We start from the raw sequence: 20,343 nt of genomic DNA, 5'->3' as shown, positions 1-20,343 counted from the left end.
TATACCATCTGAAAGGTAGAGGTAACAAAGCCAACTCGGAAGAGAGGAAGAGAAAGAGGAGAGAGATAGAGAGGAAAAGAAAGAGAGGGAGAGAGAGCAGAGGGAGAAAGAACAAAGAGGGAGAGAGAACAGGGGAAGAAAGAACAGAGAGCGAGAGAGAGAGAAAGAGAAGGAGAGAAAGAGAGGGAAAGAGAGATAGCGAAGTCTAGCTATGACGTCATTATCAGATGATCTACTCTTTCCTAGTCACATGATTATGACTGCCCTGGTAAATCATTAATACAATTAAACGGCTGTGAAATCATTTGTGCTTGAACCTTCTCTGGCAATTGACGTATTAACCACCAGCACTTGAAATATGTCTTTTAATTCACTATTTTTAGTGTGGTTGGGAATACTCGGTGAGTTCTTTTTTATCGATGTTATTGTGCATGTAGCTTCACAACAGACCTACACTTAATTTTATTTATTTACATCCTATCATTTGTTTTTGTTTTCGCTAAGTGTATCTAGGACTACCTTATCAACTTCGTTCTCTGTTAACACTTTAGGGTAGTTATCGGCCCCGCGAAACTTTCTGAATGGCACGCCTAACGAAAAATTACCTTGAATTTTTATTAGTAGTGCAGCCTACCTAATAATAAGACTTGTCTCATGCGGTCCGCTTCTCGAAAAAGGGTTACCCATGCCAGCTATAGGGATTCTAGTCTAGGTTGGTGGGAGCAACGGAATTGTTTTGGGAGTTGACAAATGTACTTTGCAATATTTCCTCCAGCTTTTTATTCTCGAAAGTGCCGAGGCAGGTAGGCGAACTTGTTAATATTTAGTTTACATAAGAAAATAAAATAAAAATAAGACAATTTGAAACCTTTTGTATTAGAAAAATTTCACTAATCTGATGACCGAAACAAGAAAGGTGGGTTAATATACAGATCCACACTAACCAGGTGGGTTAATATATAGATCCACACCCGGTAGAAAATTTTTTTTAAAAATTAGGTTTGTGACTTCCTTATTCACTACAATTATAAAGTTAGTAAAACATTGAAGTAAATAATGCCCTGCTGTACTTTTCTTTTCAATATTGTCTTTCTATTCCTACCAATTTTACATGGACTATTTTCCCCCCCTTTACTCTGGACTACGATAAAAATAAGAACCACTATTTATTACGATCAGTTTAATCGATAATACTTCTTTACAAATTTGTGGCATTGTGTCACTAAAAAATTGACAAAAAGAATGACTTGACGTTAGTTGTTTACTAACACCACGTCTCGTTATAAAGATAATTTATGTCAAGGCTGGTGTTTGTTTTTTTCTTCCCATATATTTATTTTAGATATAACATTAAAGCGAATAGAAGTTACTGTAACTTTTAATTCTTATCAAAGGGGCTTGTTTGTTAACACATCATGAACTTTTTTTTGTTCTCGCTAGAAATATTAAAATACTTTATTTTAGCTAGAACCTGCGCCAATTATCACCTTGGTTTACGAAATAAGTTATTGTTTAATCCCCCATCGAGCGTAATTTTGTTTAATGGCATTCCAACTGTAGTGTGTGCTTCCCGGATCGGCCCTTCCGATTGCCGCCTCCGGACCCCCACACAAATCATTGCCTACAGCTGACTTAAAAGTGCTGTTCCTACTGCCCCCTCCTCAGCTACGCTAGTGGTTCCAACCGTGAGCACTCTCACCTTTTTTATCCAGGCATTTTGTATTTAGGATTACAGTATCCAATAAATTATTTTAAGATGGGATCTGTAATTTGATCGCGTAGAGGTTTCTTCAATTCCTTTTTAATCATTGTGGTTCTTGACGGAAATAGCCGTGCCTGTCAACATAGTTCAATTTCCTCGACAGAGGGTTGTACGATACTCAGATGGCTCTAGTTAGCTATATTAACCTGCTAAATTAGCCTTACCTAGCGAAAAAGATTGATGATAATTTCTTTGTTATTTATTGTTTAATCTAGATCGGCGCTAATTTAGTAAAACCTATGGTCAAGCATTTCAGCCAAAACCGTACAACTTTTATACACACACACACACACACAACATAAATTCTTGATTAATTAAAATCCCTACCTCTACAGTCCTCATCAGCACAATTGCCCTATCTTATCTCGAGTAAACCAAGTAGCTTAAAGCATATACGAAAAATAAAAAAAAACATTTGTCCACGTCTGTCCTCTTATCTCAAGACAATAAGCCCTTAATGACAAGTTAACTTCGGAAAATTCTTGAGTTTTAAGGTCCTCTCTCATGTGGAGCTGGTCTCACCTAGCATTTGGCATTCGTTACATATCCTCTAGGGGCGGCGATAATTTTAATAAATCAAATATTTATGTTGTTTGGTATATATCCGCATTTATCTATATTCATATACATTCTACTTGCTACTCTTAGTTCATTTTTGTTTTTACATAACACACACCATGTAACTTTATCCTACATCAGGGCTTAAAGTAACACACCGAAACGGTTCAAAAGTTTAAAAAAAAAAAAAATGGAAACAAAGAAATGTACTTCGGCTCAGTTATAAAATTTCATTTCACCAAACCACTGTGATGGAAAATCTATATTAAGTAAAGGAAATCCTTTTACAATGACGGCCTATACATATATATGTATATATATGTTCTTGGTAGCAGCGTAGTAGTATATACACAAGCTATGTAGCAGCGCGTATAAAAACAGGCTATGTATATTTTCCCCGATTTCCATTTTACCTTGTAGTCGTTTCGGGCGTTTTAAATAAACAGAAAACAACCTTAAACTACAACTCGTGATTAAATCAATGTTGTGTATCACTATTTCAAGTAATTAGTACTAATATCGGAAGTTGGTCTTAATAGATAACTAATATCAACATCAATAAACCACCCAGTGAAGAAGCCTCGGTGCAGTGATCTTGATAAATAAACCGCAGTTAGAGTACAGCAAGTGCTCTATTTACATTTTGTTGATCAAGTGTTCCCCCTCGCCCTTTTCTCGTTTGTATCCTTAATAATAATAATATTGATAACTTTCCTGTGGGGTTAATATGATATTGTCAATGCACTGTATTTTATCGCACTGAAGCTTACCCGTTGGGTTAGTAGTAAAAATTCTATTAAGTGTTTTGCGTTCATTAATTTGTTTGTTTTTAGTTTATTAAATTCAGTTTCCATTTTTTTTCTCGTTGGTATATCGATACTTTACAATAATTATAAAATTACTTATACACTGTCTGAAAATAAAAAGGGATGGACACGACTTAAACGACTATAATATAGTCCTGCTCAATGAGTTGATTACAGACTAAACAATATCGCAAAGGTTACTAATGCGTTTAGTCTTTCTGTTTTGATTAGGTACTCCAGCCGTGTTCATTGCATCTTTTATGTATCTGACTACATTATCAAATGGCTTTTTTAATCTTTTTTTTATGACGACAGTATGTCATTTGAAGAATGTTTGGCTACTGTTTCTTCCAGGTTTAGCGCTCTCCCGTTTCGTCATTTGCGATGTTGTTTAGTCCGTAATCAACTGATTGAGCAGGCCTATATTAGAGTCGTTTCAGTCGTGCCTATCCCCTTTTTTATTTTCGGACAGTGTATCGGACTACATTATATATTGTCTCTTTCCTCATAAGACAACAGTATATGATTGAGGGAGATGTGACTATTATTTCTAGCAGTTGGGGCGGTCACAAAAACTCCTCTTTCGCTTGTCATTGCAATGGTGGTTTTTCAGTCCTTGGTCAGCACAGATCGAATTGACCTTTATTGGAAGTTATTCCAGCTATGAGCATACTGTTTTTGTTTTTTTTCCCTATGTGTAGGAAACACAAGACCACATTATGTAATGCATCCTATTTTCTAAGAAAGAGCTTGTGATTGAGTGACTAAGATAGTATTTCTAGCAGGTCAAGCGATCACGTAGAAGCTGTGTCGTTGCGACGTATTTACGAGGCATAAATTTATTTAACTGGGGAGAATTTGTTTAACGATATGAGCAAACATATCTTGACTTTATTTATGGGTTTCAACTGTAAGTTATGGAAAATTGTACTGTATCATTTTTTTTCTTCCTCGTTATTGATAGCAACTCCAACGGCTGTCATTCTTATTACTATATCTTTTTGCGCAGGATATTTGACGAGTTGGCTATGCTTTCTGTCCGCTTGTTTCGTTGAAAGTATATTCTCAAGGCTTAAAGGGACGTAACTCAAGACACTGAGCAATAACCTTTTACGAAATTATTAGGAAAAATTTTTTAAATTAATAAGAATTATTACAAAGATGTTTATTGTTGAGTTCTTTTATTCTGTAAATACTGGAACAAAAGTGCTCTTGACTAAAAATAAAACTAAACAAGAACCTCGGCCTGCTAGAATAAAAAATCTAATCTTTCAATACCACACCGTCTTAAAAAAAAACACCTTTTATTATGTCGCGCTAACATGGTGTTTGATTTTAATTCTAACAATGATTGCTTTTAATATAGGCAGTGTGTTTTATATTTCGAATATAATTTATAACAAAATACGTAATTTACGTCATTTTAAAAATTAGACAGTATTGGATTCGCATTTAAGGTAAACAGAATTACCTTTCCAAGTTTAACAAAAAAAGTCATATCGGCAAAAAAAAAAAAAGATTAGAAATAAGTAAATAACACACACTCCCTCAATTATATATGCCACCAGGAGGTACTGGTATATTCGCCACCAGGAGGTACTGGTATATTCTTCTAAGTATCTAGACTGATTTAAATTTTAGTATTATTCAGGTTAAGATTCTGAGTTCAACTTTGCCTTTCGTCTCTTTCTGGGATTGGTCAAATATTGACATTGTTTTCAACTTGGTTCTGGCAATTCCTATGACATACCAAACTGTATCAGCATTTTTACCTGTCTTTGCACAAAATTTGTAGTGTGACAGTAGATCTACTGCATGGGCAACTGTTGGTCTTCCATACAACCTTGAAGAAGATTATGAAGTGACTATTGTTACCAGACAGTGCTCTATTAACTAAACCAAGATTACCATGTCAGTTTCATGGTCTTTTTAGGTACATACATACCAAAAAGTGCCTTCCATCAAAAGAGCAAGAAACAATTTTTTTCTTAACTTGTTTCAGTCAGACTGGGGCACCACCTTGAATTTTTAGTCGAATAAATTGACCTCGATACTTATTTTTTAAGCCTGGTACTTATTTTATTGGTCTCCTTTGATGAACCACTAAGTTACAGGAACATAAATACCAATACCAGTTGTCAAGCAGTGATGGGGAGACAAATAAGCACAAAGACACATGTTTCTTTTAGTTTCTGCCTACCAGATCCACTCACAAGGTTTTGGCCAGCCTGTGGCTATAGTAGACACTTGTCAAAGGTGCCACACTGGAACTGAACCTGCAACCATGTGGTTGGGAAGCAAGCTTCTTACCACACAGCCACTCCTGTGCCTTGATGTTTTGTGATTAAAGAACTAAATTTTCAGTGAGAAGAAAGTGGAATCTGTGTGGAACAGTAATACCCTCATTCTTTTGTATCATTTTGTTTTTGCATTACCTAAAATAAAACAATGAGATGTGGACCATAGACTCATTATGTCAACAGTTAAGACTGATGGGTTTATTGACTCACCCATCAGCTAATGAAATTTATAAATTCCAGTACAGAGTTTTTAACTTTTGGCACGATGCCAAGTTACATAATTATGGAAGCAAATGTTTAAGTGTAATGCTTTGAAAATGAATACATTTAAAACAAGCAAAATTATTTTAGTATCATATTGGAACATAACTACCGATTGTTTTTTTAGAAATCAAAATACAAGTCTTTTTTTCCACATTGCTAATGAAAGTGTGTGTATATGAGCTGGTATAAATGTTGGTTGGTTAATTTTTTGTCACTCTTTACAGTGTATAGAGAGAGTTAAAGATAATTAACATCAGAGGTGTACAAACTAGGCTTGGTAGCAGGCAATTGGTAAAGGACCACTACATGCACAATGAGAGAAAGAATAATAGAAACAGGAGGAGAGTGAGTTAGACTTGTTATGGCAAGAGTTCAAATTCTGCACAGATAGGTTTTCATTGGAGTGGATTGCAATTATGTTAGTACAATTTAGAAAACATAAAATATTTATTGCAAATATACAAATGAGAAATGTTTCATATAAATTTTTAAGATGATAAACATTCTTCTTTTGTAAATTAGCATTCATTTCATCAGTTTGCCTAAGCACCAAGAAATTTGATAAAAGTTAAATTATGATTATGTTCTTGCCATATTTCCATTATGAAGGCTTTCTCTTTAAGGCAAAAATAAATCCAAAAAACGAACACTTTGATCAGTTACAGGTCCGCTATCAAATTCAGCTGTACCTCCATTAGAACACTGGTCACTGTATCCACGGGATACAATCACCTGATATTTCATCCAAAACAAGACCACTTCTCTGATAGGCACTCACCTTCAGGCACACAGATATGTTGCTTCTTTCTACTTATGCTCAGTAGGAAGCTGTATACCACTTCTACTCAATCAAGCTCACCAAATGTACCCACTTCTCATCTTCATTCTAACTGTCTCACTCTGCAATCCAACACTAAACACTTTCTCCTTAATCTTATATTTTACACACTTTTCTTATGGACATCAGCTACAAAAGTTCACACTAAACTTCAAGTGCATTGACATTACCATTCTCTGTGAAGGTCTGCACAGTTGGATGTTATTTTTCCTCTTCCTCTCCTTGTCTAGTTAAGGAAAAAGAAAATTGCTATTAACTACCTTCATTTTAGTTTCAAAAGTAAAAAAATAAATACAAACCTATTGATACAAAAATGATTTCATCACATGGCCTAAGTTTTGGAATTTTAATAGTTTTAACTGAGTTTTAATTTAATATTCCTATGTTATTGCTATTGTTCACTAAAGGATAGCAATGTGTATTGATAACTGTCAATCATTTTAATATTTACCTGTGTCGTGCTCTGAGTAGTTAAGTCTAAGGTTACCAGATGATAAATTCATGTCTATCAGGAAGATAGTGTACAATCATAAAATTTAAAGAAGATACTGCAACAGTAAAGATATGAAGACCAGCATCACATTTCACAAGTGGTTTGAAAGTGCTAATGAATAAAGTGTTTTTGCACTTTTTTTTTTCATTCTTTGCACAATCTTGCATGCATAAACTTTACTAGCTGATTGAATCAGTGGGGATTTGGCCAAAAGGCCAAATTTATAATGACTTGTCATACAAGCAAAACATGATTCTGTCACCTATTTAGGAAGCAGTAACTCTAAATAAGAACTGACTTGGGACATGATAATCCATACAATCCTTGCCAGCATGAAAAGCAGACATGATGATGATGAGAATAATGACTCTATCACATGTAAAATAATAGATATTGATTGATTAATCATTAATGACAGCAACCCCATGTAGTGTAGTTTAATCATTCTAAGAATGATTACAGTTTAGATGAATTGCTTCAGAATAGAAATTGCAAGCACACTCACTCCACTCCTATCCAAAAAAATAATAGTAAGACTGTCTCAAAAGTTGATGGTTGCTTGACCTTATTGAGAACAAGGCACACAGTATAAAATTTTTAGGTCAATTACTGTCAACATGTGAGAAGCATCACAAAACTATGCCTATCATAAACTATTTAATTCTGTTTTATTTTTGGAAGTTATTTTGAAATGGCATAGGTATGTAAGATAAAAATAAATTGAAATTACAAGTTGCAATTGACAAAGATATTTCATGCAACACTACAATGCAGTGATATTTATGCTGGATCTTTGCATTTTGAATTCAATTCACATTGAACAATGGAGTTCAATTCTTCCAGGATCAGTAAAATAAAAAGTATCAATATAAGATGCTGGACTGGCAGAATTAGCACATTGGATGGGATTCCTTGTGATCTTTGTTCTATCTTTTGACTTCCAAGTTCAAATTCTACCATGGCCTACTTTGATGTTAGATTTAATCCATCACCCAGATTAACAGCTGGACCTTAAGTGTCTTTAGTAGAGTCCACTCTGTTTTCAGCATTTGGACTGGATTCCCAGTTTGATGTTAGCATCATCTCTTCTATTAGACTTGGAGGCCATGGAAAGAGTCTTCCTGTATACTCATCCCTCATGAACCATGCAATACAAAAACAAATTATTTTCATCTTGTAAAGGAAGAGGAAACAGTTGAGCTGTTAAGTTTGTAAGTCCATACTCAGTACTGGAACTTCATTGTATCTCCTAGGTGGGAGACTTAATTCCACACTCTATATTGGAAAATAATTCTCTACAAGTATTTATATCTCTCCTTCACTTAAGACTATTGAAATGAGAATTAAGTATTTATGTTATGGACAGTTGATATTATAAGCGTCAGGATTGAATTTTTTTGTTTCTTCTGTTCAGAAGTTGAAACCTCCATTGCTTCACTTCAAAGTCTGCTTGTTATAACTTGTCAGAAGAAAACCTTTGTATTGCTTTCATTTTATTTATCTTCTAAACTTGCAAAACACCTAACGTGTGCATGTGTGATCATGTGTAGTATTGACATTTGATTTACTGGTACTTTAAATCATTTACAAAAACAGTACGTTACAGTGCATTTTTTTAATTTTATATATTTGTTTCTATGATGTTATTAAAAATGTTTAGAGTATTTAGTCTTCTCTGAAATGTGTTGCAATGTTACTTTATATAGAACTAAGTTATTGTTGGGAGTGGACTTTATTATTTGCTTATACAGTATTAATTTCCTGTTTACACTCTCTCTTGCATGAAAGCTAATTGTTAAAACTTACATTAACCTCATGAAGTCTGTTGACTATTTTTATCAGTTGAAAACTCTTGAATTTCCTGCAACATCACAAAGCATAGTCAGTTAAAGTGACTTCAGTATTTGATTAATATTTTATTGTTTCCCACTCCTGTGTAAAGATAGTAGAGATGTAACTAAATGCCACAAGGCATTTTGGCTTGGTATAAAGTTATAAACTTTGGGGGATGGATACAGTCAATTTAAATCTCTAAGTAACCATCTTAAAATGTTCTGTTACTCTACTGATTCTGCCAGTCACTACCCTTTGTAATAATGATTTGGCATACCTCCACATGGGGTATTCCAAGGAACACAGTCAACTTAATTGAACCCCAATATATTGCTGATATTTTTATCAGTCTTGAAGAATTAAAATGTAGTCAACTCCTTCAGGGTTTGAACTTGATGTAAAGGTGCATAACTAAATTTTCCAAGTTCAAACACTATGATAAAGTACCTTCTTTCCCCAGAATGACTGAATTAGATGGGCTGAAACCAACTTCTAGTAAACGTATTTATATAGTTAAGCAGCTTTGCACAGGAAATGTTAAATAATTTGCCTATGGCAATACTAAGAAAAACTGACAATGAGTACAAGTAGATGAATTGAGATGGGTTTTGTTTTTCCTTCTCCTTTCTTACATTATAGTTAAAACATTTCAGTGTTAGAGAACTTGCCACAGGTGGAAATTGAAATTGTATTGAAGACACTGCGTGCTGATAATATACTTTACATCATGGATGTTCCTTCCCCAATTAAATATTGAAATATGACATTGAAGTATAGTAATATCCAGTATTAGTGTTCTAGCATAACTTGACTTCTAGTGAGGTAGTCTTCATAATTTGAGCAACAGCTTATTCCAACATTTCTGTTTTACTAAGTATGCTAGCTTATTGTTTGACTGTAGGTATATGAATATATATTGTAAAACACAGTGTTTCCTGATGTGTTTTATTAATTTATATACGTTTTGTGGATGTTTGTTCTAAATCCTAACACTTTCAGTATTATTAACACTTTACCTGTCCAAAGCATTTTCTTAATTTGTCCTAAACTTATCCATGCTCGCTTCCAGACTTTTAGCTAGCCCTTATTTCATGTTCTGCATAATATAAAGCTTTCCTTTCCTAAATTATTGTGTTGATTGAAAAAGAAAAAATTGAGAAGGTGCATCATATATGATGTATGGATGCCAGGAAAATGTCCTCAACAATACATTAAAGTTATTGCGTGTATAGTATATTACATGCATTAGCATTGAATTGGCAATATGATTGAATAGTTTATAACTGGGCTTCACTATCATTGGACATGCACACGGCAATTTAAACCTTACACAATCTGATGATTGTTGTTAATCTAAGAGATTCTGTCCACTTTATTCAGATGCCTACATGCTTATTTTTCAATCACTCCTATGTATAATTGTGTGCATACAAGAGAAACAAACTATGATATTGACTGATTTTAAACTAGCCATATCCAGCTCAAACTGTTTTATGTTCAAACTGGCCAGATCCAGCCACTTACATTTACCCTACAATGTTGTTCCAAAAATATGCAATTACTTCATCAGCATCCTGAAACTATGATAAACACATGATTAATTCAAAACAATGTGAATAAGAATTGCATTTCATTAGTAACCTGAATGCTAAAGGGTTAAAGTGATAAACTCTTATATGCTGACTTGGTGTTATTTTTATTGTATGGATTTTTGAAATTCATATTTATAAAGCATTTGCTGATCTTTCAAATAGTCCAACTTAGCATGTCCTTATTTCCTAACTGATTACCAAGCTTAATTTACTTTCCAGTTGGTAAACGTTATCTGGTTGTCACTGCACATTTTAAAATTTTTTTTATTTTTCATTCAGATGAAAATTTTATTTCATTTTTAGTTTGTCTGTTTTTTTTTTGAAGTACATTAATTTTTCCAGAATCCTCCCTATCTGACATTAAGTTTCCTGAAACCATTTTTCCTGAAACCATCTGTTTACATCATTTTTACTCTGAACTAACTCAGTGCATAAACTCTCAACTTTTCATGCTGTGACCTTTTTATTGTCCATTTAATACTATCTCTAAAGTACATTTTTTATATCATTGTTTTATTTGCTGTGAACTAAATTGTCTTCCTTTTTCTCATACACAATATACTTTGATTTAGAAATGTCAAAGTCATGACGATAATCATGTTTTTTAACCCCACCACTACTCTTAATGTGACTGTCAGTCATAAATTTTATGAATCAGGAAACTAATTTAAAAATTTTTTATCTAGGCTTAAAATAAATATCCAGCTTACATAACCACAAGCATGGAATGTATTTTTGACTTGTGAGCTAAAAGCTTAATCATTTCCATATATAAAAAACAAAATTAACATGTCTAATTTTTTTCAAATTAAGTGGCATCAGTTACAAATCCACAATCACATCATAACAGTGAATTTGACTTTGTGGTTGGATAAATGCATACACATATATACTCACATATCCATTCATATATCTATACATGTATATACATAAACCTAACCATATTTTACAATTTCTAAAAGAGTTACAACACAACTGATCAGAGAGAGGTACTACTTATGCAGTTTTCCTAGTGAAACTGCAGAAGTACTTGGCTTGGAGAAGACTTTTGGTTTAATTTCATGCTCGCTAAGAAAACTAGGAGTTTTGGTAAGTACGAGAAAAGTAGGTTTCTATTGCTATCGGGAGCCAAGCCAAGCTCTATATGCAGAAAAGTAGAAACTCCATATAATATACTCAGAATAAATTATGGACACATAGTACGTGGTGTGATCAAAGACGAGCTAACAGAGAATGTAAACTTCAGATATTCAGGTGCTGTCAATACAGAGTACACATGAAATAGATTCTCTTAAATGCTTGGATGGCTCCAAGAACAGGATTGAAAAAGTTAATGAGACTATTGCCTTGGCTGGTAACTAAGTGTTTCACTCTCTATGTAAAAGGCATATTCAGTTATACCTGAGTATGAACTATAATACTGCATGATAGAGAAATGAAGGGCTTTGATGCAGACTTATGAAAACTGTGAAAGAATTGAAGTATGCATGCATTGCTGAATGTGTAAGGTTCTACATGGAAGATGGAATACAAATAAACTGGAAGATGGAATACAAATAAACTGAGAAAAACTGAATAGAAGCTGTATCTTATGTGGTATAAGAGACAAGACTAAACTGAGTCAGTGAAAGAAGCAAGAAAAGTATGACACAGGAAATAGAATTCAGGTGAGAAGGTGATAGAGGAGGAGAAATAGAAGAAACAAAACAATGCTAGAAGGAATAATGGAAGAAAGACAGTAATGACAGGGGTTAATAGGGGGGAGACAATAATTGGCAGCTACACCTTTGGTAGTAAGTGTGTGTTAATCATGAGTGTCTTGAGAGAAAAGGGGTGAATGCTAGCAGTACAGAAGGGTGCCGGTGGGAGTGTATATGACGTGAAAAGATCTGATGGAAATCCTGTACTACAAGTTTTGTGACAAGAGAGGATGGGGATGGTGGGGGTTGTGGTGTGAATATGTTACCTTATATAGCATTGTGCTGAAGTTGACAATCATATATAATCAACTGATGATATCCAGAGATTCTTAGTATAGAAGACTTAATAGTGCTCAAATGATTCAAAATTATACTGTCTTTACAGGGGATCAATTCCACGTGGAAATTGACTGTGGTTGATTCCTTTTACTCAATGCTTTCAACTTGCTTCAATTCAGCATGGGCCTCCAGCTTGCAATTAATACCCAAACCTCTCTTAAATTACACAATACAATCTGGAAAAGGACACATTGAAGGGTGTGTTTCTTGGTACCCTATCAAAGAATAGCATGGTTATACTTGGGAACCGTTTCACCATAAGCACAAACGTACACCTTCATGCATGCACACACACACACACACACACACACACACACCTACCTACCTATCAACGTACTCACCCATCCACACACACATTGGGGTTCTTTCAGTTTCTAAATCCATTCACAAGGTTTTGGGGTTGGCCCAAGGTTAATGCAGTGGAACTGAACCTGAAACCATGTAATTGAGAAACAGATTTAACTGCACAGCCATAGCCCCCCTTTTTTATTTTTTTTATGTAAAATTGGAAAATAGAAATTATATGTATTAAACACTGGACAACCAAGAATTTAACCTTAAGTAAAATTCACCTAATTCAAAACTAGATACTTTGGCTGATATTCACTTGATAAATCACAACTATAAGTAGATAAATCACAACTATAAGTAGTAGCAAAACCATATTAGCCATTTAAAAACATAAAAACTGTTCAATTCACTTTACTTGTACTTCTTGGAGTTTCAAAATTTCCAGAATGCAAGTATGGTCTGGTTACTGACACTATTCCACTGCAATTGTTTGAAATTTGCTTAACGGCTAGTCTGCCTGATAGACATAAATAGATAAACATATAAAGTGTGTGTGTGTACACATACAAGACATTAAAAATATAATTATACATCCTCAAAAGCTTGTTTATCACAGTATTGTATACATTCCATTCACTTTAAATCCGACGCATGTTTCTACTGCTTAGATGTCCTAAGACATTATTATTTCATCCAGGGTATATGTATCCATGCAACTTTATTCATGATGTTACGACTACAGGTTTTTAAAATCAAACTGAAGGAGTTTGGCGTTTGATAGTCTTACTCGAGGTATAATTTAGGTAGGAGACATGTCTGTTTATTGTAGAAAAGAGCAGAGGCTGTTGTGAAACACGATATGGCAATAAAATCTGTCATCATTTAAACCTAGAATGACCTTTTAGGTTATATATATATCACCATTTAGTATCTGCTTTCTATGCTGGCATGGGTTAGACAGTTTGACTGAAACTGGTAAGCTGTAGGACTGATTTGAAATGGTTTCTGCGGCTGGATGCCCTTCCTAACGCCAACCACTCCAAGAGTGTAATGGGTGTTTTTTACGCGCCAGTTAAATGACACTGACATCAACCACCACTTGACAGGTCTTCTCAAGCCCAGTCAGGTGTGAAGTTAGCGTATTTCCAAAGAAGCACTCAACCTGAATACTGGGCCATCAACATTGTCGAGTTCCGGGCCAAAGATGTAGAAAATCCAAGTTTCTCAATTACACCATAAAATGGGTTTGGCGAAGAGTAAATAATCCAATGTGTATTGTGAAGGAGGAAAAGACTGAAGCAGAGAGAGAATTACGGTAGTCTTACCTGTCTATGTGGAAGGGTCACTCACAATGTCCACGTGCTCTGTCTGCTGCCATACTGTCTATGTGGAAGGGGTTGCTCATAACGTCCACATGCTCTGTCTGTCGCCGTACCATCTAACAGGTCTGCTCTCATACACTGTCCACTGCCAACTGACCGCTCGCACCTTGCCACCCCTGCATGCCCACCGTGGTCCTTCCAGTGGGACCCACACGCCCCACTTCTGACAGGACATGCGTACTCTCTCACTTCCGGCCCTTCCCTATAACACAGTCTGGCTCATAACACCACATGCACCTCTGATCTGAAGATCATTCAACCAACCTGCCCACACCCTCTCCTCAACCCTGATCACATGCTTTAACTTGTCTTGTAATCAGGCAACCAGTGAGGAGGGCACTGCTCTTTCTGCAACCGCTGTGGGACTTCAGGACTGGCCTCAGTCCCTGGCATATTGCTGCCGGTTTTGTCCTCTTGTCCATTACTGTTGGCTCCATCCGCTGATGCATTCATGATCCTGTGCACATCCAAAACATGATGTGACATGCCATCTACGGACACATTGTTCCTCGAATTTACAGAGGTTATTGTCCCCTTTCCCCATTGTGATGTGCACCATGCATTTGGGGGTTTAACCCAGACTTCTTCCCCGACCTGCACAAAGGCATGCTCTTTCTCTTCTGCAGGTTGCAGCGATGCTGTACATGGATATCTCCACTTGTACTTGAATATTGCCCTGTGTGGTACTGACTCCTTAGTCTGTCCCGACCTGGGCAACATATTATACCAAAAAACGGCTATGACTGGTGGGATGTGGCCTCTCTCAGCTATGGTCTTGATGGTACGATGATGCCTCTCCACAACTTCATTGCCACTTGGCTGGTATACCGCCCTGAAGAAACAGCTAACATGCCACTTGTCAAGCATTTCCCCCAGCAGCTCTGAGCAAAACGCAGTGCCATTGTCCACAAGCAGCTCATCCACAGGACCTCGTTCTAGGAATATTTCAGTATTCTTGTGATTTCCTCTGCAGTTCCCATCTTCATCTCCCTCTATATGGACAACTCCCCCAGTCCACAGTCGACCATCAAGAGGTATGTCCCCAGCCGGTAGTGCATCATGTCTACTGCCGTCATTTCTAGTTGTGTTCCACTGGAATGCTTCCTGCCTCATGCATGCCCGGAGCGGGGTCAATGGACTAGCACCTGTTGCAGCTCCCAACTACTCTCTGCACACTCTGCCTGTTCATGTCAGTCAACTTTCCTGGCTAGGAACAGGGTCCTGTCCACCCCTATGTGATGTATGGTATGCAGTCTCCTCAGCTCCGAGTCACTCAGTCGACATATTGCAGCCACTCCTTGCTTCAGAACCTCCGGCACCTGCAACCAGGCTTTCTTTATTCTGGTCAGGACATCTACTCTATTCTTCTCAGAGGGCACAAAAACCACATTCAGCCTCAGGTCAAACTCGGTTGCTAGCTTGCCCAGAACTCCCAAACAGCATTGTCAGTATTTCTCACTCCCTTTGGTTCGCACCTTCCACTCGCCAGTGACCACTGATCCCACCCATCTAAGTACAGTGGCCAAACTGGTCTGGATTTCAATGGTATGCAACCCCCACCTCAGGGCCAGGTTCAGCCCCTTGAACACAGCATCCAGCTCTGCCACGTTGATGTGATTGTAGTCATACTTCTGGCATCCCTTTTCTGGGTATGCTGATAGCAGCCTACTGCATTTTTCAACGTCGGATCTCCCTTCCAGTACCATTCCACTGTCCACTGCTGACCGTTGAACACCACCTGAAAATCCTTGTCTATAATGGTATGTGCAGCATATTTTTCTTCGCAGCTCTCACCACTCTCCTGTTGTAGACTCCCAGCGCATAGCACCCCCACATCACTGAATGTTACACTGGCATCATTGACCGTAACACATCCCAAACGGACTATGGCGTCCATCACCACATGGACTCCATCCACCATGCGGTCGATGATGATCGCACACAACCTCAATCTTGTTCCTTGTACCACCATAACCACATCACTACTTCCTCTGCATTCAACTTCTGTACCGTCAACAGCCTTTACACTACTCACTTCATTCTTCTACCACCTCAGTCATTAAGGTTGTTGAGCAGCTCCTTGTCCACGAGGGGTCGTTATAGCTTTTCCTCCACCATGACTTCCACTACTGGCAATGACCGTATACACACCTCTCTTCTTTTGATAGGACAACTACCAGCGCAGTAGTCTCCCTTAGACTGTTTCCTCTGAATGCATTCACTAGAGATGTGGCCTGTTTGTCTGCATCGATAACAAATTACTCCAGGCTTGGGTTCCTTGCAGTCTCTCACCATGTGTGAACCCTGACACCGAAAACACTGCCCTTCGAAGGGTCGCACATGTTCCTTGTTTGACCACTTCTCATTGCTGCTAGTGGTGTCTTCCTGCAACACGAGGCGAGGACTCTGGCCTGAGATATTACCTCTCCCATCGCCATGGAGTGAATATTTGGCAGCTTTTGCAGTTCGACCAACATGTGGTCAGGATATCCTGTCACAAATGCTATTTTTTCTGTTTGTTCCAGTGCCTTGTCTTTGTACTCTGCTAGTTTGGCCAGTCACCTGATTTCGTTGGCAAGCACATCGACCTGTTCACCCGTCCACTTCGCTTTCCCTAGCCGACCATATGCCATGAATAGCCCTTCCATAAAAGCCTCCATTAGCTGGACTTCTGTTTTTTTCTGCGCTTAACTGGTCCTTCTCTGCCATTTCCAAGTATAATGCCAACGCTGATCCATCAAGGTACAATGGTATGAAACTCATGAGGTCATCTATACCATGGAGTCTTGCCACCAACTTAATTTTTCTTCAACCAAGCAGCAATGTCTTCCTCACTGCAAAATGGTCTAACCATCTCGTTCAAAATGCAGACCATACCCATCATTTTTTTTTTCTAGCTGAAATAGCTTGTGATGTGAAGGAGGAAAAGATGGAAGCAGAGAGAGAATAACATTAGCCTTACCTGCCTATCTGGAAGGGTCACTCACTACTTCCATGTGCTCTGTCTGCCGCTGTAACGTCTAACAGGTCTGCTCTCGTATGCTGTCCACTGCCAACTTACCGCTTGCACCTTGTCAATCCTGCATGCCCACTGTGGCCCCCCTAGTGGGACCCACAGACCCCACTTCTGACAGGACATGCGTACTTCCGGTCCTTCCCTACGACACAGCCTGGCTCATAACACCACAGAATGAAAAGATGACAAAGAAAATTCTGTAATACATCTTTAATGATTCATTACAATTGTTTCTGCACCAACTGTATTTGCAATGCCACTTTACGCAAAAATTCCAAATGAGAATCTACGTAATGTTTGCAGCTTTAGACAGAAAAACACTTCATCAGACTTGCATCAAAGGTGTGTTGTCATATTGTGCATCTTCCAGACCTTGCTTTCTGGCTTATACATCTTCCAGACGTTGTTTTCTGGTTTATAAGATGAAAATGAGTGTTTGAAATTTTGTTTCAAATTAAGAAAAGTTTTGTTTTTAGCTGTGCTCAGTGTCCTGAGTATTTCCAGCATTTGAAATTGGAAAAGACATCTACCTAAAATGATCACATTGTAAAGATATGTGCAGTGATCTGTGAAAATCATTACTTTACTGTTCACGAAATGCTCAAAATAGAAGAGCATTAGTAAAATGTTTGTACCTCAGGATTTTAAAAGAAAAATTCAAGAAGCATAATCTTGTAAAAATAGAATTGAGGCACAATCAGTTTGAAAAATAGTTATCGCAATTTATTTATTTATGCGCCCTTTTCAAGCCTAGCCAGGCTCATGGGCCCGGTTTCCCAGTTTCTATGGCATATATGTTCCCCCCAGCTGGCCGGGACGTCAGTCCATTGCAGAGTTATCACAATATTCTAACAATAAAGCTATGATATCAATACAAAAAAAAAAAAAGTGGTCACCGTAATGGGCTGGATTGTCATCACTGCATCTAAAAATATAAAAGCTACTTAAGTGTGAAGGTATTGTCAATGAACATTTTTGCTTTCTTTTTTACTGAAAGAACATCATTTATCATGAAACTGTTCCACATAGTCAAACTATCAGTAAAGAGCTTTACTTGGTTGGCCTGAGGTATGGACAGAAAAAACTGAATGCTGTACCATGACAAAGCACCTGCTTACATGTCACTCTTTATCCAGAAGTAAAGCAATAACACTTTGTTTTTAAAAAAATTCATGTTCTTTTTTGTACAATATTAAATAGCGTTTGTCTGCCAAGGAATTGTAATTGCTTCAGTTATGTGCATTTGCATACAATGCAAATGTGAATTTTGCACCTGCTTAAGGCAGATGGTTTCACAAATGACAATTTTTAGTCACAAGATGAATGTTTTGGCCATCTGACATTTTTATATTTCTTTTTCTTTTCAGTCAGTTAATAAGATTAATTTGTTCTGTTAAACCTATCCTTTATGTGATAAGGAAGGTGAGATTTGATTCCTTTGTAAACTGATTAGCTTTAATCTTCTTCCAATTTCCTTTTAAAATTGAATGTTTCTTGCTTTGTTTTTGAATTTTGTTTCTTTTTGTTAGTTTATCTAAAGTTTATATTATCACCATTTGATAAATAGAAGTTGCTTGTAGTCATTATAGAAATTCAATTTTTGATAATTGAATTTTAAAATCTTTTGGTCAAGGTGTTTTTTTTTTTTTTTTTACATTGAATTTTAAATTATTAGATAAACTAGCAGAAAGGCTCCCCTCTGGGCAGTTTTCTGCTGGTCAATTGATATTTTCACATTTGATTCCCAATTCTAATAATTTTTATATTTCTACATTGGATTGCAAAATTCTAATGTGATGTTTGTGTAATAACGAAATCAAACCTGGAGTATGTGTGTGTGTGTGTGTGTGTGTTTATATTACAGACAGTGTGTGGGAGAGGGAGAGAACATTGCAAATAATGAGATAAACATGAAATGAAAAAAATTGTATAGATAAAAGCTCGTTAAAAGCTATCCTGTACCAAATGTTTAAATTTGTGAACTCTGCCATTATAAAACACTCGTTTACTCAGTTCTTGACTGTTATTGCACATAAAAAAAAAAAGCCACATGACATTTTGTCTTACGTAGTGCTTGATGATTAAAAGAAAAGTTTTTGCTAGGTTTTAATGTGGATGGCTGTTTGGTAAGAAGCTTGCTTCTGGCAGAAACGTTAGCATGCCGTTTTGGCGAGCTGGCAGAAACGTTAGCATGCCGGGCGAAATGCTTACCGGTATTTCGTCTGCTGCTACGTTCTGAGTTCAAATTCCGCCGAGGTCGACTTTGCCTTTCATCCTTTTGGGGTCGATAAATTAAGCACCAGTTATGCACTGGGGTCGATGTAATCGACTTAATCCCTTTGTCTGTCCTTGTTTGTCCCCTCTATGCCCTGAACCATGTAGTTGGAAGCAAGCTTCTTATTTCTTTATTTCCCACAAGGGGCTAAACATAGGAAAATAAAGAAATAAGAAGCTTGCTTCCAACTACATGGTTCAGGGTTTGGTCCCACTCTGTGGCTCCTTAGGCAAGTGTCTGCTGTAGCCTTGGATCAATCAAAGCTTTGTGAGTGGATTTGGTAGACGGAAACTGAAAGAAGCCTGTTATGTGTGTGTGTCCATCACTTCACAACCAGTGTTGGTGTATGTATGTATGTCTCTGTAACTTAATGATTCAACAAAAGAGACCAATAGAATAAGTACTAGACTTAGAAAGAATAAATGCTGGGATCAATTTCTTCTAAAAAAACTCTTTTAGGCAGTGCTCCAGCATGGCTGCAGTCAAATGACTAAAACAAGTAAAAGAATAAGAGAATGGGCTCCTGTTTTGGTATCCTATACTTTTGTTACCCTCTTTACTGAAATATAGTGTGAGTATACATGCGTACCAGCTGCTATGTATATCTGTTGTGTTTTTTTGTTCAGTATTAATCACCATACTTATGTCCTTTTTCATTGTTTAGTACATGACAAAATCTCATGTGACTGTCAGTCAATTATCCTTCCCCTTCAATATAAAGTAAATACAATAGACAATCTGTCTCTTATGTTATTACAATTGTCAGAGGGGTGGGGGAGTTATTTTCTCAAATTCTTGATATATTATTAAATTGTTTAGTGCTTCTGACCACAAAACTTATAAAACTACACACACACACACACACACACACACACACACACACACACACACACA

General features: G+C 36.8%; 1 protein-coding gene across 2 annotated transcripts in view; it reads left to right on the top strand.

Annotated features, from left to right (window-relative positions):
• The first annotated feature begins 226 nt into the window (after positions 1-226).
• The window catches only part of LOC106870735 (prosaposin), a 72,489-nt gene continuing 52,372 nt past the window's right edge, over positions 227-20,343 (top strand). Inside the window, exon 1 of one of the 2 annotated variants that reach the window (XM_014916915.2) lies at positions 227-401. In XM_014916915.2, the coding sequence (XP_014772401.1) occupies positions 359-401 (43 nt within the window). In that variant the 5' untranslated portion in view covers positions 227-358. The remainder of the gene's footprint in view (positions 402-20,343) is intronic. The other variant, XM_014916924.2, reaches the window with a different exon arrangement.

The sequence above is a fragment of the Octopus bimaculoides genome, chromosome 1 (assembly GCF_001194135.2).
Source record: "Octopus bimaculoides isolate UCB-OBI-ISO-001 chromosome 1, ASM119413v2, whole genome shotgun sequence".
NCBI lineage: Eukaryota > Metazoa > Mollusca > Cephalopoda > Octopoda > Octopodidae > Octopus > Octopus bimaculoides.
Note: the sequence above shows the minus strand (reverse complement) of the source record. Positions and strands in the feature narration are given on the sequence as shown.